This window comes from Oryzias melastigma, linkage group LG1, assembly GCF_002922805.2.
Source record: "Oryzias melastigma strain HK-1 linkage group LG1, ASM292280v2, whole genome shotgun sequence".
Taxonomy (NCBI): Eukaryota; Metazoa; Chordata; class Actinopteri; order Beloniformes; family Adrianichthyidae; genus Oryzias; species Oryzias melastigma.
The window spans coordinates 21443920-21471757 of NC_050512.1; the positions used below are offsets into that span (position 1 = coordinate 21443920).

Genomic DNA, 27838 nt, shown 5'->3' on the forward strand with positions numbered 1-27838 from the left:
ACTTTGTTGCCTCAAGTAGTGTTGTTGACTTAATATTTAGTAAAAAACGAAAGACCATAAAACAGCAAAAATAAAAAGTATTGTAGGTTAGAGGATAGAGAAAATAAAAGCTTTTTTTTGGCAAACAGAAAAATAAGAAGAAAGGGAAACAAGAATTGATACAAATGTTTCTAAGAACTCCAGTGGAGTGGCACTCATCTGATATTATTCCAATCAGGTATTTTTCCAAAATGATTAAACACTGCAGTTGTCCAAAAGCTTTTTTGATCACACGAACAGCCTCAACACATTTGTATTAGCTAAAGCCTTAGTAACACGAACTTGTACAGGGGCTGACCCAAATGGGTGCTGCGGGTAGTCCGGTAGTCCGAAACTGTAGAGGGTTGTAGAGATTAAGGGACATCATGAAAATGTAACATATAGTTGAGGCAGGAGTAGTAATGTAACGTAAAGAATTAGTAAGGTTAATAGAAGTTTCACACACTTTCGGCATAAGGTTGATGCCTTTATGATTTAGTTGTTAGGATAGTGCAAGTACTGGCCCCTTACTGACCAGGCACATAAGTCGTATGCACGAGGTGTGCAGGTGATACTAAAGTATTCAACGTGTGTCCACTCATGCTCTCATTGTCATTTTCTAAATTCTAAAAGTCAATGTATTTGTATGAGTGTGCAGTTATCACTTGAACAGTACTCTCGAGCTCCTTGTACAGTGTAGTGCAGGATTTGGGTGGGTTGAAAAAAAGAAATATTCTTACTACATGACAGCATCTCACCTACTTCACCCTTATGTGTGGTATAAGTGTTTACTACGACCTGTCGCCCACAGCATGCCCTACTAGTTCACTTAGCAGTCTACGACCTTGATACTTTGTGCCAGTTGCATGCCCTGTACAAGTTTACTCATTTTTCACCCACACACAGCCCATATTCACTCATAAGGGCAGATGTGACTAAAACTTAAAGTTTTACATAACATATAAGTCAAAACTGACTCACAAAAGCAACACTTTCATTGCATGATTCGAGTGATATTGGAAACCATAAAATCCATCTTGACAGGGTGGAGATGTGGGTGGAATAATCAAGCAGAATCCACAGTTGGGTCAGATCTTATCGTACATTATGTTGTTTCTAATCAGAACTTGAGGGAGTCTCAAAGCCATGTGGAGTTCCTCAGGGCTCAATTCTTGGACCTATTCTGTTCAATCTGTACATTTTCTATGACCATGCACACCAATGATGTTTCAAATCACAGTTATGCAGATGACCCTCTGCTTGAAATAGTCCTCTCGCCAAAAGGACCGTTGTCCATAGGGTCACCAACCCTGTTCTTCGAGGGCTTCCGCCCAGCTTGTTTTGAAGCTAACCCTGTTTCAGTAATTGCTAACCCTAACCCTGGATCGGGTGTGTCCAGTCAATCAGAAACTGGGCCGATTCAATCCAGCTGATCATGATCTACTAAAGCATGGTTAGCTGCAAAACAAGAAAGGAGTAGTCCTCGAGAAACAGGGTTGGTGACCCCTGCTCTGGACTCTAGGTCACGGATAGGCAACTCCAGGTTTTGAGGGCCGGTTTGTCTGCTGGATTTCCAGATTTCCAAGCTCCACTCATGATTGATTGTCTGGTTCAGTAGTCTCCAGCCTATTAGAACATGTCAAAGCAGTGTGTGTTGGAAAACATGCAGGAATGAGGCCCTGAAGGGCCTGGTGCTGCCCGTCCCTGCTCTAGGCTATAGACAAGTTTTTAGTTGATGGGCTCACATTTGGTCCAAAACTGAATCCGCCTCTTGAGCAAAAAGTGGGACTTGGAGACCTGGAGCATGCCTTCATCTCCTGCAAGATGGACTTTTGTAACAGATATCTATCTCTTCCATAGAAAGACTGTTGGAAAGCTGTACCTCATTTAGAACGCTGCTGCCAGAGTTTAAATCAGAACCAGGAGACTTGACCACATCACTCCTGTTCTCAAGTCCTAACACTGGCAACAGTATAAAAATCATTACAGATTTTTTTTTTTTTTAATGATGTGGGAACCAAATACCCATCAGATCTATTGGCGGCATATAAACCCAGAAGAGATCTGAGATCTGCTACAACTGGTGGAATAGGGACCAAATAGGATACGGCTTCCTGATGAGCTCAGATGTTCCCCATCATTGCTCTTTTTTCAGTTAAAAATGCAGCCCTTTACCCATTTCTCCTATAATGATGCTTTGTTTTAACGCTGCATCTCTGTAAAGCACTTTAAATGCCCTCTGCATATGGAAGCTGCTATAAAAATAAAGCTGTCATGCATCAAGATTGCTTATAAATGAATTATAATTATTCCTGCACGCACATATATGCACAAGGCATCTTAGAGATGTTTCCATAGGGGTAATAGCAAAATGATAGTCTCAGTATGGAGGGGGGAGCACAAAGCTTTCTAGGCTGAATAGCAATGCACGCACACACATGCACACACACAGTGAATAAGGCTGCATACTGCGATAACACACGATCCCTATGGCAGGAATACGTGCACGCACATATGCACTCCCTTCTCCAGACCTATTTTGCTCAGTCGTGTACACTTCGACAGCTCATGAAGCTCATGGCGAGCAGCTCAAGCCTGCTGATAAGACGGAACGGAACACTTCAAAGAAGTGATGCTTTAAGATAAAAAAGAAACAGCCTCAACTAATAGAGGCTCCTTTAAAATGGCTGCCAGACATCACCCTCTTCCACAGCTAATGTTTCGCATCCAGACACATGGCTGCTCGGCCCTGCTGGCTTCGCCTCATAGTTGCATAACCACGTCATCCCTGTGTTGAGGTTTTGGGGCATTTGCCGATCTCTGTCTTATAAGACCAGGGGAAGTTCCCATGTTCAAAGCAGTAGGCTAAAGGACAATCGTTTAAGAAGCAATCATCAGCATATTCTTGAAAGCCTTGGCTGTTTTAATAAATTTATGTTAATTTTTTGGCTTCATCTGGGAAAATGTCATTTATATGCTTAAAAAAACTGTAACCTTTAACTGCAAACTTAATGGCCATTCATCAATTTATTCCCTTTCATGCACAGTTTCTGCATTTCACAGGAAAAACTTTTAAAAAGACACACACACAGTACCATGTTGTCACTTTGTCTTGCCACTCTCATGATTGTGTATGCTTCCTGCATAAAAAAGGAGTGGGGGGGGGGCAGGTTTCCTTTCCACCCTATTGTCCTGGCCAGATCTGCCTCATTCGGCGTCTGCTGTTTGGCAGAGGGGAGCTGGCACAGAGGCCAAAAGCACGCAGAGGTTCTGCCTGGGACCGTTCTATTGATAAGGACACGGTGCAGGCGGAGAACAGGTGCAGCAGCTTATCTGAAGCACAGTTCGGTCCCTGCTGAAACGGCGGTGTCGTAATCTATTTGGGAGAGGATGAGGGGGGGTGACGGGTGCAGTTAGGGAAGACAAATGAGAGAAGGTGGAAGTGCAGGCTCACGTGTTAAACAATGCATTTGTGTGTAGCATTGTAGAGATAAGTTGATTGGTGTAGAGCGCTGTTGTAACCCAGTGACAGCTTGGAGACTTAGATGCGGAGGAAGCATGTTAATATGAGATCCAAGCAGGTATCGATGCTAGCACAGACAGTCCCGAATTTTGTCAACCCAATTGAAAAACTGTTGCTATTTATACATAATGTTACTGAGGGAGGCAGGGAGGAAACATTTATATAAACACACCCCATAAGGATTTTTTTATACGGTTTGGATGACTCAGTCTTTAATATTTATTTAAATATTTTAATAATCACACAAACACAATTGAAAAAAATATTGTCCTTAAAAATGTGAACAATAAAACCATGTTAATTTTCAAAAGTTAAAATGAAATGTAATGTAATATTCTTTCTGAAGCAGACCAAAACATCTGGAACAGGAAGTAACAACTCACATAATATCAGAGTAAAAGACACACCCCTCCTGGGGGGAAACCCTTACCGAGTGTTATTTTTGCCAAAGTCACAGAAATGCCCTCCCATGTGGGGTTTGAGCCTTATTTAGAGTGCAAAGGTTTACCTGACTTCTGCAGCAATCCTATTAACCCCCTTTTTGTGTTCATTAAGAATTCCCCCTTTGCTGCAACCAGAGCAGCCGCTGCTCCACCCGCGAGGGTGCAGGTTTCCTTTCATATACTGATACCATGAAGACAAAGAAGAACTTAATGTTTTTAATTATATTCACTAAAGAAAAGACATTTTAAGAATGCTTTAGTCACAAGAATGACATATTTTTGAAGATAGTTTGCTAAAGTCAGTTTGATCTTTTTAAAAACTTGCTGTAAGGCATATTTATGTGACAGCACACCAAATATTTCGAGCACACTTTATTATCAGGAAGCATCACAGTTGTGAACTGTTTAAAGCAACTTGTAAGTCGTAAATTATCAGCATTTCCAGTCAGCAGTTTTGGAACAAACAATTTCAAAGATAAAAAAGAAATTCTGAAATGATAATGTATGTTTTCCACCTTTACTCGAAACTCCTTGTGGTTTAGAAAAAAAAACCTACATAATACAAAATAACATTTTTTTTGGTCATTCATCAACTACTTTGGTTCTATGACTAAAATACTAAATGTTGCTTCCATCTCAGTAATAGCAGTCAAAATAAAAATAATAACTCTGGATTTCAGAGACCCTAATCTATTTCCAAAATAGGAAATAAATTAAATGTAAAATATCTATGAAATTTGCTGTTGACAAGAAGTTTTTCTGACACTAAATGTATTATTGTATAAAATATGTAATTAAGTGGGGGAAATGAACGGACGCCGCGGAGGCCTGAACCCTCCGACACAAAGTTTGTTTGTTTCTGATAATGCACACTTCAAAACGGATTGTCCTGCTTATATTATGGCAGCTTACGAAAGAAAAAAAAAAGTATTCAATCAATTTTTAGTACTTTGATCTTGTAATTTTTTAGTTTTTGATCACTTTTTCACAAAAAGCAGACTATTTGAGACTTGATGCGACGCATTGTCATGAAAACGGCAACAGAGCCCTCAGTGAACTGACACTTAAGCGGCGAAGGAAAGTGGCATGCTAAGCATTATGATAATATAAACAAAGACCGTATATATAATTCTTCCCCAGCCCATACAGCTTTTTTCCTACCCATCCAATTGTAGGGCCATTTGGAGCTTTAGAGAGGTGCATAAACTTGTTTTTTTAAGGCGGAGCCTATCCCTCCACCCGTAGGGTGATCCGCGTTGCGTTGTGCCATTAAATGGTATATTTGCTAAACGTCATCTTAAGTGATCCAAAGCATCATTTCGGAGGGAAAGTTTACCTCTTACCGCTCTGCAGAAACTATGTCCTAAAACGACATAATCAGAATTAAAAGACCAATGGATCAAATGATGATTGGATCTTTAATATACACTCTGGAGCCAATCAGAATTGAGTATTCACACAAATCACGATATAAAAGGAGGTATCTCACATTTTCAAAATAGTAGAGAAACAAAGGGTCATTCTGGATCACAAAATGAGGTTAGGCACTGTGTTTGTCAAAGTCAGTGAAGGACTTCTTGTTGTGTCATTTTTCCCTTTATCCTTATTCAGATTTACTCTTTAGCGATCTTTCTGGGTTTGTCAAAGAACCCCAGAACAATATATGTGACTTGCATGAATTAACGATAGTCCTCTTTGATCCTAAAACTTTGATTTAGAGATTTCTTGATGATAAATTGTGTCTTTAATGACACAACACAATGATAAATTTGCTGTTTTCTTAAGACAATATGATTAAATACACAGTAATACAACAATAAAGTTCTCATCATCACATATCCGGGAATGGACCACTTTGAACATAAATGCCTTTTAATTCGTTCACACTTCCTGCGAATCAATCTGGAACAAAAGTGTGCGGTTTCTAAGGAAGGAGGTGGTGTATGCTGGTGGGTGTTGGGGTGGAGGGTTAGGACAATAGACTCTCAGATGGGCGAGTTCCTTGGGAAATGGAACTCTGATTTGGACCATTTAGAGGTCAAAGGTAAACCTTTCAATTGCTCCAAACGGACGGAGCGGCCAGCAAAGGTCATTTCTATTTATCCGGACAGTTCATAGAACATAATGGAGCTCCAGTATTTCATTAGGTTTATATTATGGTTGTTGATTTCACCTTTTGATGCGTTAAATAGTCGGCTGGAGAACATTGTTTGTGGTTGATGAGTGAGGCATTTTTTTTTATTTTTTTTTTTGCTTTTAAGGCTAACAATACAGCAATAATCCATAGATATTTATTTTCTTGGCGGTAGAAGTAACAGCTTAGAGCTGCATGGATAAATGAGGTGAACATTAAGGTTGTTTAAAAAAAAGTTGTAATTCTCAGTGATTAATTTAATTGAGAAAGAGTCGAAACATTTTGCAAAGACAACTTGTTTTGCTTCAGTCGTTTAGATAAGGTTAAGTCCTAAAAATGAAGCTCTTCATATAAACTTTGCTTTGGAAAAGCTAGAATTCTAGCAACGTAGGAGGAGGAGCTCTGAGGGGATCCGACCCTGAACTACTGCTACGAATGATTACTGCTGCAGCAAAAGAATAGAATTAATGATATGGAGAGCATCTAGGGTTATTCTGAAAAGTAGTATTATCAGTAAATTATTATTATTTAACATTATTATTAGAAATTTGGCAACAGTAATAAGATTTATGTAAAAATGTGGTCCTTTTTAGTTTTTTTTCTCCCTTTTTGGTGTATAAGTAGAGATATGGTGTTGACTAAAATGGATGGATCCCAGGTTTTTGACTGTCTGGAAAATTTACTTAAGATTTATGCTCATACAAATATTCCATTTCATTGCTGGTAAGGGTTGCAAAATAAAAATCTCTTTTTTCTGAAAGAACAGTATTTTTGATTTCTAAAAGAGTGGATCTGATAAAACGAAAATCGTGGCGGTGGAAGGGTAGTAATTTGGGCTGGCTGTTCAACTGTTTTGAAATAAACTACTGTTTCTAGATGCAAAAATCTGGCAATTTGATCCGACAGATTAACCCTTTCATATCGGGGTTGACAGAACAACACACTCTTTGATATAACCATTTAGTCAATTGATGACATTCAGACAGATTCTGAAACAGATTCATTATATAATGCTTTATGGCAGTAAGGAGATCCCTAATTTATGACAGAAATTAAATTCTAAAAAAAACTTACAATAGGTAAAATCTATGGAAGTTTTTCTGTTCCATTAATTCTTAATTTTTAACCCTTTGAATTTTTTATTCAGAATGTTTTAATCCTTTGAATTTCCTTTCTGATTTTTTTATACCTTCACATTATTTTTTGATTTTTTTTAACCTTTGAATTTTCTTATTCTAATTTTTTTTAACCTTTGAATTTTGGTTTTGATTTTTTTAATCATTTGAAATTTCATTGTTAATCTTTTTCAAACTTTGCATTTTCACTCTATATTTTTAAAATTTTTGTATTTTCATTCTGACTTTTTTTTACTTTTGAATTTTCATTTGTAATTTTTTAAACCTTTGAATTTTCATACTGATTTTTTTTTACTTTTAAATTTTCTTTCTAAATTTTTCTAACATCTGAATTTTAATTCTGAATTGTTTTAACGTTTGAATTTTCATTCTGAATTTTTTGAAAAAAAATTCCATGAAATGTTACATATATTTCCTGATAAATACTCACTATAAACATCAATCATGTGAACAAGACATGAAAGATTTTCTTATTCAAAAGTAAAAACAATTGTTTTTTCTTTCACAAAAAATGTCCACTTGTCATTGTGTCAAATCATATTTTTATTTTTTACTGTTGACTTTTTAAGCCTGTTGCTTTCTAGTTCATTTCTAACAAGTCAACAGTAAATAACAAAAAGAAAATCTGCCACAACTACAAGTGGAAATTGGAATATTCTTTTGTAAAAGAAAAAAAAAAAAAACTTTTGTTAGAACTTTTAAAAGTAGACACATAACTCACATAGCTCAACAAATCTAGTCCTCTTTGCAAAAGTTTAGACAACCCTCTATTAAAGATAAGCGGTAAAGAATAGAGAGAAGAAAAGTGTGCCATAACCCGGTCAGTCCCATTAAAATGTAGCAGCAGGTATATCTGCATGAATGTAAAACTGAAGTTATGTCGTGAAGAAGAGTGGGTAAAAGGGTTCATGCACATCATCATGAGGCGGTGGTAATGTCACACCTGCAATATATATATATATATATATATATATATATATATATATATATATATATATATATATATATATATATATACACTATATATACTTTTTGCTGCAAAAAAATAGAGCTACAAGCTACCAAATCAGGCAGTTTACGTAGCTGTTGCTGCTTCTTGTTTCATGTCTCCAAGTAGTTTATCTTTAATAATTCGTGACAGGGTAATACATCATGAGCTGCAGTTCATGGAAGGTTGTATTTACCTTATTTTAAGGAGCACATTAAGAGAGAACAGAAAAATGAAACGGAGGTTCACTAAGAGTTTGCTATCTGAGAATTTTTGGGGATTAAAAAAAAAAAAAGAACGATTAGGGATTGCTTTTGGGAAAAAAAAGGAAAAGAACTAAATCTAAAATGCAGGGAGCACAAGTTGGTCTGCTCCCGGTTTTAGCCCTCTTTGCCCCTCCCATCCCCAAAATGCAGATAACATGAATAATTTTGTGACTTTGTTGAGGGAAAAACTTTCTAAAGTGTGGCAAGGCAGACTGGAGGTAATAAATTATTCAAATGCTTCATTGGAGCCACGCTGCGCAGGGGCAAGCCTCTATAAAATGCATGTAAGAAGACGTGATGAAACAGCTCCATAAACAGCGCAGAATGAGCGAGCATTCGGGGGAATTGTGGGGTTGGAATTAAAAGGCCGATGCAGAGACAAGTGACTTTGACTCCGACTTTACATAGGCATTTACGCACTAGGCATCTATAATATATGCATCAAAGGATGCTGGATGAAATAGCCCCCGTGTGATGTGGGGAACGAACCGGGAGTGCAGAAGGAGGGCAGATTGGAGAGGGGATGACGGGAAAAGAGGAGGGCGGGGGGAAGAAAGCATTGAAAGCATGGAGTTAAAGAGAAAGATGCATGAGAGGGAAAAGAGGAAACTCTGAGATTCCTGCCATTGTAAGTGAATGTTTTTGTGTGAGAAACAGGAGGGGAAAGAAAAAGGGACTTTAACAGGCAAAGAACAAAACGCAAACAGACAAGGGAAACAATAGATGGAGGAGAAATGTTTTTTTTTTTTTTTTTTTTTAAGTGCCAAGGGAGAAAGAGTACATATTTCAAAAATAATCATGTACTGTTGCATGCCGTATCAGCAGAGTGATATATTCATGGGAATAAGCCTTAATAGTATCTGTTAGCCTAGGTGAGCTAAGCCTCTGGATTTATTTCCTTTTCCTGTAATCTTTTAGTGTTTAGACTCAAAATCAACTTCCTGTAAATACATTAAGCTATGCGATACATCTTTCTTGTTCACACCAGGCTCGGAAATGAGAGTTTGACTGAAACCTTTTCATAAAAAGTCAACGTAAACGCTCATATGTGCGTTTCGGGCTTCTGTGGTCAAAACTCTCATGTTTAAGCGTCACTACGCAAGTCTAGATCAACGAACACGTGTCAAAAGTTCAACTACTTCAACTTTGACAAATCAGGAACTCAGATTTGGTAGGGTCCTTTTTAAAACACTGAAGTGCCAACTGTTTGACAATTGATCATTATGGGGAAATTAATGAACAAATTAAGGTATCAATAATAATTTCCGGAATCGATTTGTTTCCAATTTTTTTTTTATTTTTATTTTTTTTTTATTATCATCATTATTATTCTTATTTATATTCCCTCCACTCAATTCAATTCAATTTTGAGTTTACACATTTATACACATTTGTTTAGAAATACATAAATTTATATTAATCTAATTCAGTTGACACACTGTAAAATGTATTAGTGAAATAATGAGATTGTTAATAGCATACAGTGTAACATGGTTTCTTAAAAGGAGAAGCTCTAACAAATATGTTCAGATCATTACACATTGTTCTTCCTCTCCTGGGTGTTTCAGTTCGTCTACTAGGTAGAGCTTGCGCTACATTAGACCAGTACACTTTTTTCAAGAAGAATGAGCAAAAAACTGTGTTTTAGACCACAAATTGTTACTTTAAAAAATGTATCCTTAAAGGAGTTTGGAAAATTCATACCTGTGAGTATATAAAGCTATTCATGTCGACCTAGCGTTAGCATAAACTGTCCTATGTGAAATTCCATTAAACGTTAGCATCAAGCTAGTGGACTATAGATTTATGTGCTAAATGACACCAAGTCTTTCATATATCGGAATAGAGCTGTGAAAGAAAAAGCCTGGTGCATCATTTCACCTAAAGGTTTTCTCCAACTGTAAGTACATACGCTAGTATTGGGTTGCACGTCTGGTGTGAATTAAAAGGGACTCCATCCCTACATGACTAAATCTGAGTACTTGATTTGTCAAAGTTGAACTTTAAATGTGAGTCTAAATTTCCAAGAATAGACTTAAAAACTTCTGAAGAAACACATGAACAGGAGAGTTTTTAATGCATAAGCCCAAAACCACGGTTTGTACTGAACTGAAAGGGACACGGTCCATATCTCACTAATAAATTCAAGTCACTAACTTTCAACGCATGTTTAATGGCTTTTTCTACCCAAAAATTGGAAAAATGTCTTAAAAATGTGCGTAGCTTCTTTTGAACGAGAAACCCTGAAACACATAAACACTTATTTACATTTATTTTTCATCGGATGTGACAGCGAAATCTGAAAGACCCACTCCAATGAAAATTGTGTTTTTAACATGTTCTTGTGGTATTTTTCCAATGATGGACTACATAGAAAAAGAAAATGGGGCTCTTTGTATTTTTCATGTTGTTTTGGAACCCCTCAAAAATTAGATTTTGCATCTCAAGGCAAAATCCATTAACAATAAATAAATTATCAAAATTAGGCTTAAAATTGCATTTCCTGGCATTTCTTGAATCAAATTGGAGTGAACCAGGAATACATGAAAAAAACAAGGGGAAGGGGGGGTGGGGTTGCCTCACACCAACTGTTTTGCCCAAAAGTCAGAGGCAAACTTCTAATTAACTACAGCTACTCTGCAGAAACTGTCCTCAAAAATAACATGATTTAAAATCGATCAAAGGATGATCAGAGTGGACTTTAAGAAAACATTCCTGCAAATCGCTAAAAGGTGATTAACTATACATGGATCTATCTGCGAATAATAAAAAATATTATTGTTATTACTGATTAGAGAATTGAAAAGCCACTTGAGAGCGAGAACTGAATGGCGAAAAGCGGCGGATGTTTCTGCGGGCTGCTGGAAGGGCAGAGCTCTGTGTCTAGAGAGGACACTCAGCTGACACCACTCTGTGACAAATGCTAGGCATGCTTTTAAACTGAAAGTTCACTGGCGGGTTAAGGCTGTCTTGATGTGCGATTGCAACGCTACAAAACAAAAAAAAAAAAGCAGAACAATTAGATAAAAGGTTAGGCGTCATTGTAAAAGGTTATGTTTAGCAATGCATTAGCCATTACTACTTAATAGATGTGAGAAAATGCAGCAGATATTAAAAGTCGACAGCATCCCCCATCAGACACTGTATTTCAAAAGGAAAACTGCCCCCCCAGTAGCAGTCTATTTTCAGTCTTGACCACTCCTATCATCACCAATATTATCTGCAACATTGTGACCCCACAGACATCCATGGTATCTATTGGAGTGCCTCTCTGATTGAGTGTAAATTTGTGAACAGGCATCCAATGCAGATGAGATCCTTTTAGTACTGTAACTTTCTAAAGCCTGATTAATGGGTCAGCGGATTTCTAAATCCACAAAATCCAGAAGAACACACTGGAAAATAACTTTTGGGGCTTTTATTTTGAAAGTCCAACTTCACCTCCTTCCATTTCACTGTCAGAGCCATCTTTGCATTTCTTTTGAATATTCTCTTCTGGGCTCTTTTACAAGTATGTCTGTTTGACAAAGCAGATTTTTTGCAAAGATTTGGCAGACAAACAAACGGGTTTGTGTTTACTTCAGAGCTAAAAAAAAAAAGTTCATGGTCTGCTCAGCGACTGCCCACATCATTTAGCTACAAAACAAGCCCCAACAGTCACCCCCTCCACTAGAGCACTTCACAGCCGGTGTAAAGTGTTTGTGCTGATATGCTGTATTTGACAAACATAATGATGTGCATTGAAGCGTACCACCCCTCCGCTTTGGCCCCCGCGTTCTGCTTGAATTTGCGCAAAGGTAGGACGCAATGGTGGTTCTTGCTCTTTGATCCTTAGGAAACAGAAAATAAAACTGCAGGGAAACATTTGGATAGCAAAACCAATTAGATCAGTCTTTTCTCATTTTAAGGCCCACAGCACTGTATTTGCAGTTCATCTTTCTTTCTGCACCTTTGACCAAAACATAGACCCCCGTCATATTCTCAAAAAACTCCCCAAAATTTGCACACACCTTATACCTGGTTAAAACAAATTTTGAGGATAGTGAATAACCACCCCAGAAAAATGATGACATCAACCAAAATGTAGACTTTTGACCTTTGGCAGCCATCTTGAATAAAAACAAACAAACAAAAAAAAACACCTTTTGTAACAGCTACAAATTTCAATCAATCGCCTCATAACTTCTTAAGCATGATTGGGAAGCTACTTGGAAGAAAATGTTGGAATTAGAAGTTGTAGACTTTGAATGGTGTTAGCATGGCAAGCTAGCAAAAGTTTCATTCCGCTGTTGCTCGCATATTTTTTACTTTTATCCTGTGAAAATGTAATGCGTAGACCCTTGGCTCAAGCTGAACAAAATGATATGACATATGTTATGAACATATTAGCAATATGGACGAGGTTAATAAAAAACTTCAGTTGCTAAGAAAATCCAAAAGTTTACTTTAGTCGATTCTTTTAAAGATTACATAGATCTGTTCATCACCCTCAGGGGACCAAAAAATAAAATGGTTGCTATGGAGATAAACCAACAGAAAAGCTGTCATTTTAAAAAAAAATGGCTTCAACCAAGGGAGCAGGGTAAAGGGGGAGGGTAATTCCCCTGTAGCAGTCGCTAAGTGAGTGAGGGCGGGTCAAAGGGGGTTGACAAGGGTGGATGCATGTCAACAAGGGGTGGCGATGTAAGGTAGCACCTGTAGGCCATGCAATGCTGTTCACGTTTTCTGAACTCTCAGTGCTGTCTGCTCCCACCATAGGAGAGGAGCTAGTTTTATGGACTCAGAGCGAGCTCTATACAAATTTATGAAGTACATTTCCCAAAAGGTAAACAATCTGACCACCCGTTCCCTTCGCATGCAACATTTGAATACATTATTCTGGAACACTGACAAGTCGAACCTGCAAGTCTTTGAAAAGTTAGATTCGGCCCTACTTTTACAACCCTCTTCATTATTTCTTCATAGTGTTATCCCTTTAGAACACTTTATCCAACCCTGCCTGCAAAATGTTGCAACGGGCGGTACTAAAAAAATGATTGTGTGTATATTTCTCCTTTTTTTGAAGCTGAACAAAGCAACCGCTTTTGAGTTTGCCCCTCCAGAGTGCCCGTCTTTGTTATCCAGCCAGATAGCCCCAACTAAGTAATGTGCACTGTCTGTGTTGTAGCCCAATTACTCTCTGTCCTCTTGGCCGGCTTCTTGGTCTCTCATAGACCGTGGCCCATTTCCTGTCTCATTTTATGGCTTAAAAAGCTCACACGGGCAAAAAAAAAAAGCAAAAAAACAAAAACAGGGTGAGCTTCAGAATAGACCATTTCCTTCATCTGTTCCATGATAGGACAAAGGGAAGCAAAAGAGAAAAAAAAAAAAGATAAAAAGGACTCGAGCATGTATTTATAGCAAAACTAAATATTAAGCGCTCCCTTTTCTCCGAATCTTGTGGGAATTTAGAGAGCAAAATTGTATCAACAAACAACAAAAGCAAACTTCAAAGTATCGATCAGTTGCCTTATTTTCTGAAGAATAGGAAAATCATGCGCTTCAGGTAGGTTATTTATTCCTTAAGGGAGCGTGGAGTGAGGAGGAAAGTAAAAGAACACTGTGTTGCATTGATTATATGTATTTATCTCTGGTCAGCAGTCTGGCTTGTTGCTGTGCACTGGAGGTCATCCTCCACATTGAAATCCTCATTGATCTTCTCTTCAGAGCCTCCCGAGACAGGCCGGGCTCTATAATGAGAGTGATCACACTCTCATAATAAACACTCATGAAATGAGGAAACACAAACTCATCCAGTGAGTGCATTAGCACATGTGTGTCCCGATCATTATTCGCTGTAAACACACGTTTTGTGCAGGGCGGTTGTGCTTCACGCAAACTCACACACGTGCCTGCAACACTGATCGGTGGAAACCGGGTTTGGAGCTGTCTCTTTCTATAATTCCTTGTACTGGGCCTCCTAACTGCATGTAAGAGCATGCACTAATTCAGACATCATTTAATAAGACACACAGCCAGACTTCCTCCACCACTCCATAGAAAGGTGCTGAAAGGCAATTACGCCGGGCAAATAGCCCTTCAGGCTCCAGGGGCCCGGGCCCTTCCATTCGGAGCAAACGACCAGAGAGGAGGCTGCCCCCACCCTATCGCGGCCGAAAGCGAGCCGCAAAGTTAGGGCGGTTATCCAGGTTTCCTCAAATGGATGCTGTTAAAGATTTATGATGCAGATTAAACACAGAGATGAATTGTGTCTGTGGTACTCAGAGGAGTTGAAACAACGGCTGATTTGTCAGAATCTTTTAATGAAAAGCGAGGAGCGGCTGTTGTGGCATGAACAATTGTCATGAGGCTCAACCACATTGGAGAACTGAACTGAAATGTGCTTAAAACGCTTAACCGATGTACATAATTGAATCCCAATCTTTGAAGTCTTGAATTGTATTCGTTTTTTAATCTACAAAATAAATCCCATAGGAACCAATACCTTAGCTACCTTTCTAGGTTTCTGATAGACTCAACAGTAAATATTGGGGAACACCTACAAGTCAGGTGACTAAACACACACAGGTGTGAAACTTGTTCTTCTCATGTGATCCATCACTCTTCGGCAACTTAAATTGATTAATCGATTTTATCAACCCAGCTCTACCACACATAGCCACATTTTAAATGTTTTGTTTCTGTAATCTTCACAGAAAAAATAAAACATTTCAAAAATTAATCAATAAATAACTGAATGAAAAGTCAAGTTTTATGTGGGTCAATCGGCCAGGTTGAGAAAAGAAGAAAAAAAAATGCATCTCTGATAAAAGTTGGAGGATTGGACCAAATGTGGAGGAGGGCCTGGTCTGGCCCACGGGGCATAGTTTGGGGAGACCCGCTCTAGCGGAGCAGTGACTCGCAGGCGATCAGGACAACTTTGGTAGTTTTTTTGCCCCAATCCAACCCTTGATGTTGAGTTTCAGGCATGAAAGCATTCGATCCCTTTCTTTGGAGTTTCTGGTATGGCTTTGTCAAGGAATTGAATCCCAAACTCCAAGCCAAACATTCCACCAGTTGACCCCAGAGCTAGATAAATGAGTGTAGAACTGTACAACTGGTACCATAGAGACAAAAACTAAAAGGTTTGACTAAAAGTAGTCTCAGACTTACCGTTGTTACCGAAGTCCAGTGAATATTTGACCACATGGTAGTTATTCCACACGTACAGCAGGTTGTCTCTTGGGTTGTAATCCACGGCAGCGATGTACTGATAGGAATTAGGGAAGGGGATGTTGACGGTGGTCTCCTTGCTCTTATCAGTGTTGTACATGTAGTCAATCTTGTTCCCCGTCCCTTCGTTGTCATCGTCCTCGTAGACCGTTTTGACGACATACAGGACGCCACAGATCATGAAGGCGTTGGAGGCGGATCGCTTGTCGTAGGTGGTGTCCCAGGAGCCCTCGATGCGCAGGGTGTAAGGGTTCAGCTGGCTCACCACGATGCGCCCGTTGTTCTGCTCCGTTGCATAGATCACCCACAGCCCATTTTCGTCCACAGCAAGGTCAATGTCCGACTTGCCGCCCCAGCGGTACGGCGACGTGTCATGATAGTTGGCGTTAGCGATTATGGCCTCGCCGCTTTTGATACGCGTGCGCAGGTCAAACTTGACAATGTTGCGTGTGCGCTCTTTGTTGAAAAAGAGCGCGCCGTCGTAGACAACGAAGCCTGTCCCGTCGACCCGATGCGGTAGCTTGTACGTAGTCGTGGGCCGGCCTGCTATGAAGTCCTCCTTTGATGAGTACTCCGTCAGAGTGTCTGTGCGGTATGGCGTCCAGGGCATGTAGTAGATCTTATCGGAGGCCTGCAGCGGGTCTTTGCACCATGCACCAGACTGGTGATCCGACTCAAAGAGATGCTCACTTTGGTATACTCCCCGCAGAATGCCAGGGCACAGAAAAACTGGAACAAATGACAACATTTTCGCATTAGATAAGCTTTACCTCATTGATGTTAAATGTCAGCAATTCTCCACGGCGTTTCTGGCAGAGCCTGCAGTTTGTTTGTCTCTTTTCTTTTTGTTGAAAATGTCCATAAATAATAAAATAGTGTTCTAGGTTAACTTTAACAACCAGTGACTGATGATGACATGATAGGCTTACTGTGTTGTGGTGCGGATGTTGTGTAGTCACTGTCATTCTTAAGCACAACAGCATGTCTTCTATTCAACAGATAATACCCTGCTCGCACAGTTAAGAGATGAAGAGAAAATGGCACATTTTGTTCCACTTTCACTCCTTCTCTTTATTCTTGATTCTCCCTCCCGCTTTAGCTCCTCATTAGCTTCACAGCTCAGTCTTCATTTCTTTTCCTTTCTATTTTTGTCACTAACCACCAACTATGCGAGCCAACAAAGCAGGGTTTTTTTTTTTCTTTTTTTCTTGCAGATGTTACAATAATTATTTTCACACACCCCGTTCAGTATTCCCATCTTGGAATACTGGGGTCACGTCTTACGAGCCATGTGGGAGATGTGGTAAGTTCTAGGAAGCCACTGTGACCAATCACAAGGACTTTTGTAATTTATCTGGAATGTTGCATCTGTACGGCACAGACACTCCGAGATGCCAGATGTGCACTATTCCCATTTTTTTTTTTTGTTCTGACAGAACAATAACAGAATTCTCTCAAAAGCTTGAAAATATTCCCTGAATATTCATCAGCTTTTCATACAAAGCGCTTGAATATCACGGACAGACAATCAAAGTAATAAATATCAATGTGATTCTCTGCTCATCGGCTCATTGTAGAAGTGTCCTAGACCTGCAAAGAGTTTGTTAAGTGACATTCAACGCGCACAATACGACCGTAAAGTGTGTCTAATTAGAGTCGCCGTCTGTACAGAAGCACTTTTGATATACAGTAGTCGCTGGGACTTTGAAGGGAAATGTCATGCTGCCAAAAAGTACAAATCATTTCAGGCTTTGGCTTCAAAAGTGTTTCTCGATTCCAGATTTTGGAGCATGTGCATATCAGCGTGTGTTTCGAGTCAGACTTACCTTTTTGTTCCACTTCTGCATAAGCCACGGGCAGAGGATTTGAAGGGAAAAAAAAGGAGAGATACGGGGGGAAAAGAGATGAAGACAAGAGACAAAAATAGATTAATGATGCAATAATAAGGAAATCATGATAATACAATCTCAGATCTTCATAATCTTCCTCATATTTCATCCTAACCTTGTGAGAGTGCCAGAATGCTCTCCATGTGTGATTGGTAATAACATTACATAAACGTCTGAGGAGACTGCACTGCAGCGAGAAGAGAGAAGCTATCTGACACTATTGCATCTAACATATGTTGGCGCACACACATGTGAAGGGGGAATGGAGACAAAAGATGAAGGATGACACAACGTGCACTAACGTGATCCCTGGTGGTTCCATCACCACTTCAAATAAAATCCAGATTTCCTAAATATACATAGTTGTTGCAACAGAATAGCATAAAAAATGGAAAACTGATGTGATGACTTGGATTGTTAGCAACCGCAGAATCTAAAAGTGCCACATAAAAATTCCTCCGAGCTGAGTAAATGGTCTGTATAGGTCATGAAATGTGCCAGACTTGGTGGATGACATTGCTAGAAGTACCAGTTATTGTCAAGGCTATAACCATTTGATGCATAAAGAACTGTCTGCAGAGCTTCCTGGCGCCCTACACTGAAACATGGACGCTTGCACAAAACCTCTTAAACATATGAATTTCATTCCACCTTGCTCCCCGTGGGACCGAGTGGAATGTGAACAAGGCAGAAACCTTATCCTAAAGGCTGTGCCCTTGTGTCTTTCAAGACCGTTAGAGACCTGCCGCATGGAACTGGTCCCGTGAGAGGAAAGGAATGGAGTGGAGGCCAAACACACACACGCAAACACAAAGGAACAACATTTCGTGGAACTTCTGGATGTTTATATATAGAACTTGCGCACTATATATTGCACACATTAATCTTTCAACACATTAAGGCAAAAGCCCAACGACACGGCAAACGGCACACGTGACACGCGGAGACGCACGCTCGCCAAAACACACAAGCAACCATTAAATCCTTGGCTCATAAAAAATGCATGGTAACTGGTGCAGCTTAGCACAACTCCTGATAAATAAGCAATCTCGGGAAGGGGATCAAGTTGAACTCCGAAAAAAATCAAAACAAGTGTGTAGAAGTTTGTGTGCTGTCTGTGTGCGCCATGAGGAGTCAAGACGTAAAAATGGTTTCTCCGCCAGGAAGTCTAGCTCCTCTGTGAGGAGAACCGAGGAACACAAGCTGGTCCTCTTTCTAAGAAAAGGAGGGCGTGACCTTGGGCTGGGCAATAAATCAATTTTATCATTAAATTCAGTTTTGTTCTTTAAGAAGATTTATTTTTTAGAAAAATCTGGATTGTACATTCCCAGCATTCAACTTTCTTGGACTGAATCTAAATTATTCCCCTACCCCTCCAATTGTAGGGTCATTTGGAGGGGTAGTAGTGTCCAAAACTGTTTTTCTAAGGGAAATGCATAGGGACTTTTGACAGTGTATTGCTCCGATGCAAGGGTTTTCCGCATCACGCTGTGCCATGGAGGTGAAATACATTTCTTTACTTGGGTGTGCTCGGAAGTACAGAAGTTTATTTATATGTAAGTAGTGAATTTTTGTTTTAACATGACTTTATAAATTCATAAATGTAAAATGACCATAAATGACCAGCGAATAATGATGACGTCATCGAGGGGAAGTGTCGTCCAAAGTTGAAGTCACTATTTTGCCATAACTCTCCACTTGGATAGCTAAATATAGGGGTAGGGAGAAGCCGTTAGACGTAAACTTTTGTTTAAGCTTCTGATTGGTCAGGTTATAACTTGAACTAAAAAAACAAGAACATGTTAAAAAAAAACATAGCAAGAATGGTTATTCTGACTAGTATAATGACTGAATAATAGCCGTTTTTGTCTCAGTAGAAGACAATAGGATTTGTTGGAAAGAGCAGGCACTTCCTGTTTTTAAGGCAAGGGGGGAGGAGTCACTCTGTCCAGTTTTCATTTACAGTCAATGACAGTCAATGGGCATAAGAGATTAAACAGTTAATATTGTTGCAAACCCAAGTACACACAGCAACACAAAAGAGTCACATTGTGCGTGAGGAAGACGAGGATTGATGACACCAAAACAAAGGCCCTTCGCAATCCCAGAGGCCCTCCAACAGCGACTGGCAGACACCAGGCAAGAACCTGTAGAGTTCAAGGTTGCCAGAAACTAATAGATTTTAAATGAAAGTGTGGCAGCAACAAGTGTACCAAATGGCAAAGAAAATGTCAAACAAATGTCATTCAATTTGTACTGCAACTCGGCGCATCGCTAGATTAATGGGCGTCTCTGCTGGCGGGCTTATTGCGGGGGAATTTATTTTTTCAGGTGTCCCTTTTTTTAATCTGCGGGACAGGATAGGAAATCAAATCCCCTCATAGATCATGAGTGTTTTTTTTTTTTCTTTACCGTCTAACTTTCAACAATATATGTCAGTGTGACATCTGCTGAAAATTCCAAGGTTTTCTCAAGGATACCTGAGGCAAGAAATAGGAAGTCTTCTTCTTCTACCTTAGTGCTATTTTAAATACTGTGGCTAAATGGAGATAAACAATTGCTTGAAAATGTCCTTAATTCCAGGAGAATTGGAAAAAGACAGCATGTGTGTTTTTTTTGTGTCAGTTTCAGTTGCCTGCTTTTATCTTTTTTCCGTATCTTTGACAGATCGTTTGCCAAATCACTTAAACTGCAGCATTACCTTACGCAGCTACAAAGACAGTGTTCTCATTAATTCCGAGCGAGGACGTTGAATGAACGTAAAACACTTGCAGAATAATAATAAAGATGTGTTGCCTTGTCTAGTTTCACATTTATTAAAAATCATCTAATTATTCATTAAAATGTGCAGCACAGATCTCACTCTGTACTCTGGATACCATCACAACCCCCCCCCCTCCATTTCTTCTTTTGCACGCACACACATAAGCACACATCCAAGTGTTAACCTGCCTGCGCTGCAGTGTAAAGATAATTAGCATTTTTATTGAAAACGTATGGTTTATTAGGAAGGTGTTCGTCTAGGAGGGTAGATGTGTGTTCTTGAGCGTGGGGTGGAAGGGGGGAGACGTTTCCATGGGCAACGAGCAGGGACGGCATCCTTCCCCATGATTATCACTGATCTCCAATCAGCTCAGCCCAGCTGAATCTCAAGGTCATTTCTGGACATGGAGGTTTTTTTTTTTTAACTTTTTTTTCTTCTTCTATTGTTCTCTAACCCTTCCCCCATCTATATATCCTAACCTGTCATTCTATTATTTCATTATTTCATCCTGTGCTTTTCTCCTTGTTCACCCTCTCCATTACCCCACCCGTCTCCGTCTGGAAAAAGCAAAATGTGTTTATTTGCTCCCGCGAACATGCTTACACTCACAGAATCCGCATGTATGTGAGGAGGGAATTATGCTGTTTCCAAGACTACATACATGCACACACACACACACACACACGTGTGTGCATGCACCGCTCCAGTCGTATCATCGTGATGAAGCTATCCCGATGCTTGTATCTGACACAAGTCTTTAATTGGACAGAGAAGAAGGTGATTTTATCTTTTAATTAGCTTTCCTACTGAGTCAAGTCCTATTGTCTAAAATAGACTGCATGGGTATTGCATAACATATCACTGGCTTTTCTGATTAATAATTGCTAATTGCTTCCCAACAGCAGCTCAGAGAGGTAGGGCACGCCGAATGAAGATGAGGAGAGATTCAAGTCCATGTGTTGCTACCTGTCTTACCGTACCTCCATGCTTTCTTTCCTTTTTTTTTTTTTTGGCACCTAAATCTATCTGTGCATGACATTTGCCTTAGAGAAGCACTTTGTACAGCAGATGTTAATGGATGTATGGATATTTATAGAGAGCCTGCAGTTCTATCAGAGCGTATACACAGGTGGCTAATTACTGGAGGAGCTAGCTGGCTAGCTTGGCACACGAGCGCCACGTCGGAGACAGAAAAAAAAAGTGTTGAAAGCATCAAAATGTGCACAGAAAAAAAAACCTGAAGCAGACACGATTTAATTACCTGTGTTACAGCCCTCTTTGAGAGTTGTATACAATATTTGCAAAGTGGGAACTGAACCAGTTCGACTCCAACAGCGGTTCTCCCTGCAAAAGTAACTACATTTGCAGAGTGAGGCTGGGTCTCCGTGGAGTTCTGCTTATTTTCTTGCCATGCACTTATTCAGTGATTAGCAACACCGCCCTCGGAGACGATTGCTAAGGGGTCAGGTGTTTACAAGCGGCAAACAGCGCAGCGGTGTGCTTAACGTCGAGGGACGTGCGCTCAGAGTTATGGATGTCCCCTGATATTACACTGTTTGAGTTCTTAAAAAAAAAAAAAAAAAAATCCAAACTTCATAAAGATTTATTCAAGCTTATACGCATCCCTAAAAAGGCAACTTTGAGTGCACTGTCGTATATTTCAGAGCACAGGCGCTGTTTATTGAATCATCGTAATGTGATTTACAGCAACATTTTAGAGACATTTCACCACTTAATGTCCAAGGAAATATATCCCCACGCGCCAATGCCGTTGACAGCGTGGATTTGCTGTGTCAAGTGCCGCCGTTTGATCGTTGACGGCCCAACCTCCAGCCAAGATTCAGACGTTATTACGTTTTCAAAGAACATTGATTTCATAAATATTTGACGAATTGCAATATGAGGCCTTTGAAGGAGCGTGCCATGTCAAGGTTGAGGTATTTTCAGACAAAACTATCTAAAAGTGTCAAGTTCTCTGCAGGATTTATTTAATCTTTTATTACATGTTCCTCTCTGTAACATTGTAAAGAAGTTCTGCGAACACTCCTACAGGAGTCAGGTAAGGTTTCCCCACGCTACCCGATCCAGAAGATGCTAATGCGCTGCCAAAAGCCTCTCTCTTTTTGGGTAGCTGTCCGTTTCTTGCTGGAGGAAAATGACTTATTGTTTATCAGATCCCTCCACCCTTTTGATCTTAAGCTGCCCCCCCAGTGATAAATTCATAAAACAAGCGGCGCTGCATTATCAAGCAGGCGAACAGTAATATCAAAGATAAAGACAAGCCTCACCTGAATGAACCGACAGTGAAATCCTGCAGCGCATCGATGCTTTTTGATGCCAGCATGTCCGTGCTGTGGGAGTGTGCATACACACGTGTGGGTGTGTGTGTGTGTGCGTCTGCTTAGCAGGGCATTAAGCAGGTATCAGGTTGTGTTTCCATCTGCTCCAGAGAGGGCTCTGATAGTTCTATTATTTAATCTGCTGGTCATTCTAGACGCCAGGCAAGAGCCGTTTAACCAGACATAATTGAATGCTTCAGTGTGGGAGATCACCTTGGCCGTCTGTGTGGACGGCCGTGCCAAAACTTTAGACCATGTTAGAAGAAATTTCAAAGTATTGGCAGTTGCTGCTGAAATCACGACAAAAAACTCAAAAGCTCAATGATTGTTTTTCTTTTTTTATAGGTAATTAGTGTTCTCAGATTTAGGGATTTGAGCACTTTGTCTTGTGTTACATACGAAAAATACCATTGTAAATGAAGATTGATTTAATTTGATTGCTGCAAATTTGACTAAAGTGTTTGAATTTTTTTAACCTCAAGATTACTGCGAGTTTGGTCAATGACAATTCCGCATGGATTACTGGACAACGTACTTAACCATATATTTTTTTTGTTTATTCATAAAGATTTTGTATGTTCTACAAGTTACACAAACACAAAATGGCAGAATGATGGACAATTTCCACAAATTCCTTACATTTTTGACAGAAAGAGCCTTTTCTGCTTTCATTTTATTTCTTTGCACAACTGTCAGAATTTGTAGACTGATCCCTAAAATAATCCCTTAAAAGTCCTCCATGAAAATTATCGTCTATTAATTGAGCCCATTTTGTGTATTTGATGCTGTTTCTTTGAATGTATCCAATAGATATTTACATTATATGTACTTTAGGACACATGGTCTTGTTTTGTTATTGTATTAAAAAAAGCTATAGTCTACAATGTGCAGATAATACTAAACAATTAATTTTATTTTTTTTTTTTTCATATTTCCAAACTAAATATAAATTGTTTTCATAATACATTTACCATTAAAAAAGTAGCCCACCAATTTTTTTTAAAAGCAGTGAAAATTTCTATTTTTTTTTACCTCTAGGTGTGGTGATATGAAATATCTTATTTATTACTTTTTTGACCTTAGAGATCTCCTTGCAATTTTGAAGGTTGCAATGTTGCGATGACCCAAAGTAACCAACAAAGTTCTTAGTATGGCGACTGCACAAAAAAAAAAAAAAAAAAAAGGAAGCACTAACTTTTCTGATGTTATACTGGTGGCAGGTAACTTTATCAAATGTTTAAATTTGCTATATTTACAAGGAGTGTAGTGAAAAATCCATTTAGCGATGAATAAAGATATTTGGTTTGGCGATACTTGTATTGATTTAAAATGCTGACAAGACGATATTTAATTGATTATCTTATGAGAGAGCTTCGTTTTTGTTTTCTACCAAAACCCCGTCTGCTAGTTGGCAGCACAGAACACTGAACCTCTGAGCAGCTCTACACTGCACCAGAACAACATCTCGCTAAACCAGTTTGTGTTAATTATTCAGTTATTAAACAGAAATAATTTTACCATTTTATTATAATGAAAGATGTATTAATATTCTGGTAGAGTTTTTTCTAAGTCATACTCTTAAAAAATAGGAGAGAAAAATTGTTCTGGTACAGTCTTGGGATATATCGTGATATGTATCGTACTGTGAGACATGTATCGGGATACATATCGTATCGCCAGGCGCTTGCCAATACTTCCCTAATATTTACATCCTGCAAAACCAAGGCAGGCAGAGTGCCTTCTAGTGGAGTAAATGGTAATAAGCAAAGTTAATGCTAAATTAGTAGTAAAAGTTTAGAAATCTTAATTTTTTTTTAAATAATATAAATAAAATATAAGTTTATATAAGCAATGGTCATTTTTGAACTGCTCTGGTAAGACTGTGTCTTCAATTATGTGTCAACTTAATAATGCAAAAAATAAAAAATAAATAAAAGAAATATATTATTGTTTAAAATAAAACACAAATTAACCTTAAGGTTGTGCACTTTATCAGTAAACACTGACTTGTATTTTACTTTTACCTGTCAGATTTTAAATCGCATATGGCATCACATTAGGGACAAAAATACATTTGGCATTCATTATAATGTAGGATGTAACCCAGTTTTCATGGGAAACTAGTGTAACTTACTAAAACCATGGAGGGAAAAAAAGATCCTGCATTGAATGCAGAACTTCCAACCTCATTTAATTTAGTTAAAGGTCATCTTACTTTATTTCATTTGTCTTTCTTATCCTGTTTACCTTTTGAAACATTTTGACCTCCCCAGTACATTTATTCCAGTGTAAAATGAATGTTCAGACGCTACAGAAAACTGCAGCCCTGTCCAAAAACTAAAGCAAATAGTTTACAAAAACATTCACACATACATTCATACAATGTGACAGAGAAATGTGGAAATACAGAAAGAACAGAGTGAAAAAAAAGAAATATACTTACTGTAGGGGACACACTCGTACTGGACTTCAAGGTACTTGTACGTCCCCGGACAGGGATCGGGAAAAACATCAGGACCGGCCACGACTGCACACTGGGTACGGTTGTTACATCTGTCAAGAGAATATAATGAAAGAGTTCAATGTGAATATAATACACTTCTTAGAATGTTAATAGGGGTGAAGTGATGCTAAAAACACATGTCTGCTTTGAAAATGCACTGAGATGTACTGATACTTTCATAGAAAGTTGGTAATGTTCAAAAAGAAAACTTGAAAAAATACATGAGCAGAGAACTTCTAAGTACTGTAGTATTTGAAAGCAACAAAAAACTAATTATTATCATTAGTAAATCTAGAAAAAATATATATATAATTAAGGCCTAGTAGTAAATACTAACGTTTACAACTGTAACCTAAAGTGTCAGATTGAAGAAAAAAAAAAGAATGATTTTATTCTAAAATGCCCACTAAATACAGTAATTATCAGATCATTTATTTTAAGGCCTAAGTCTTAATTAGCTTTACACTAAGATAAGTGTTTTAGATAAAGAATATCAAAATAAAATGTTACTTTATGTTGTCTTTTCTTGTCATGCGCAAAGTTAGGAGTTATGACGGTTATGACAAAATGGATACGCAGCATGACAGTTTGTTTAAATAAAACAGTTAGTCTTGTCCAAATTAACTGCAGACATCTTCTAATTATACAAACTGTTATTATTTCAGCAGCGTCTTTGTTATTACAAAGTGGAAACTATGCCCTGCACAGAATTCCTGGCTAGCAGAAGCATGCTCACACACCCTGCACTGAGACAAAAAGAAGTATTTGGTACAGAGGAAACAGACGTTCTTGCTTAACTGTCACGATGTCAGCCTTAAGTGCCTCACCATGCTTTAGCCTAAAAAGGAAGGGGAGGTTGTTAAAAATTACAGCACAGCTTTGCTAATCTAGCCTCCCTGTCTCTGTCCCCTAAAACAGTCTGCTTCACCTCCCCTCTTTCTCCGCTGCTAGCAGGAGCTGAATCCCATTACCACACAGTCACTTTGAGAGAGATGACACCCATATTAATAACCACCATAAACTTATGATAACTCTGACTTTCTGAGAGACTGACTGCTCTTCATGGCCTAATGCAGAAATACCTTTTTTTCTCTGTTTCTTTTTAGCCTGCAGTTGCAATTATTCTAACTTTTTGTAAAGGAAGACAATGAATTCCCTCCTTACTCCCTAACCACTAAAACGCTATGGTGGGGTACTAGTGCCCTGGATTTAAAGAGCAAATCATACACAATGCTCACTACTTAAAAAAAGAAAAAGAAAAAACAAATCTTTAAACTGCAAATATGACAGCACTAATTTCCCAAAGTAAAAAACTAATAAAAATCAACATTTTACCATCTTTACCAACCTTATCTTTTGATCACTACACCTGATTCTCATTCATAATAAAAAATTACAACAAATTAGCTATGTTTGAATTCCCACTCTACTCCCTAACTACTAAAAAACTATATAGTGCAGGACTATATAGTGCGCTGAATTTTAAAAGGAATTCGGAGACCATGCTCACTTCTTTTCTTTCGATTTGCTAAACACCAGATATGACATCACCAATTTCACGCAATAAAAATCTAATCAATATGAACATTTTTTTGTCACTCCACTGCGTTCTGATGATGAAAATGTGGATGGTTTATTAAAAATTACATTTAAATACATTTTTTTTTTCCGCAAAAATTGTTTGACTGCAATGCACTGTGGTCTTTACAGTATAGTCGCTTATGTAGCAAGCATTGATGGATACAGTTTTTTTTTGCAAAGACTTCTGGGAAATTTCAAGCGCACTCAATTTTGGAATTGAAGATTTGGACAGAACAACAAAATGGTGAATGCACTATATATATATATATTGCACTTTATAGTGAGTGGTAAAGGAATTTGGAAACAGACAAAAGAAAATCAACACGGAAATAATAAACTGTTAAAATTACATCTTCTGATTTAGTTTTCTCGAAATATTTCTGATTCTAACTTAAAAAAACAACCTTTTTGTAGATTGTGTTAGTTTAAGCATATTTGTCATGGTTTTTAATCTTTACTGACAACATTTTTTAAATTCATTAGACATAATCTATTAGATTTTATTTTAGTTTCTTTGTTGTGTTCATTTTATTTTGTAGGTTTCTTCCCTTGCCGGTTTTACAAACGATTTACTTCCTGTTTTGTGATTGCCACACCTGAATCTCGTTATTAATCATCCCTACAACAAATAATTGTTATTTACTTTGGATCTGGCCTAAAAATGTGCACTTAATGTTGACTTTTATCATCAGTCGGCGCTCAGGTTGTTTTTTTGTGTCTGTTTACTTCTTGTGTCTACATTTTACTACAACCTGCATTGTGACTATATAATTGGGGATGTTTTTTGTTCTACCAGCTCCATGACCCTTAAGTGTTTATCATTAGATGCACTGTTATAAGTCCCCACATTCATCCTGAAGCTCAAGAGTCGTCTGTGATAAAGAACCCTTATTGTTGTAAATGTGGCAGACAATAAGCCCTCACCGCTGCTTCTAGAGTGGACATTACAGTAATGGAATCATTGAGTTCACTTGTACACAAGGTGGCCCATTATGGATACTAAAAAACCTGTCTCACAAGGACACTCCTGGGGCCCGTTTCA

At 38.5% G+C, this 27838-nt stretch overlaps 1 protein-coding gene across 1 annotated transcript in view; it reads right to left on the reverse strand.

Annotated features, from left to right (window-relative positions):
• The window catches only part of adgrl3.1 (adhesion G protein-coupled receptor L3.1), a gene marked incomplete in the record, with an annotated part of 186114 nt that overhangs the window by 82530 nt on the left and 75746 nt on the right, over window positions 1–27838 (reverse strand). The window contains 3 exon segments of the mRNA XM_024290283.2: window positions 15661–16449; window positions 17547–17561; window positions 25156–25265. Of these exon segments, the coding sequence (XP_024146051.1) occupies window positions 15661–16449; window positions 17547–17561; window positions 25156–25265 (914 nt within the window).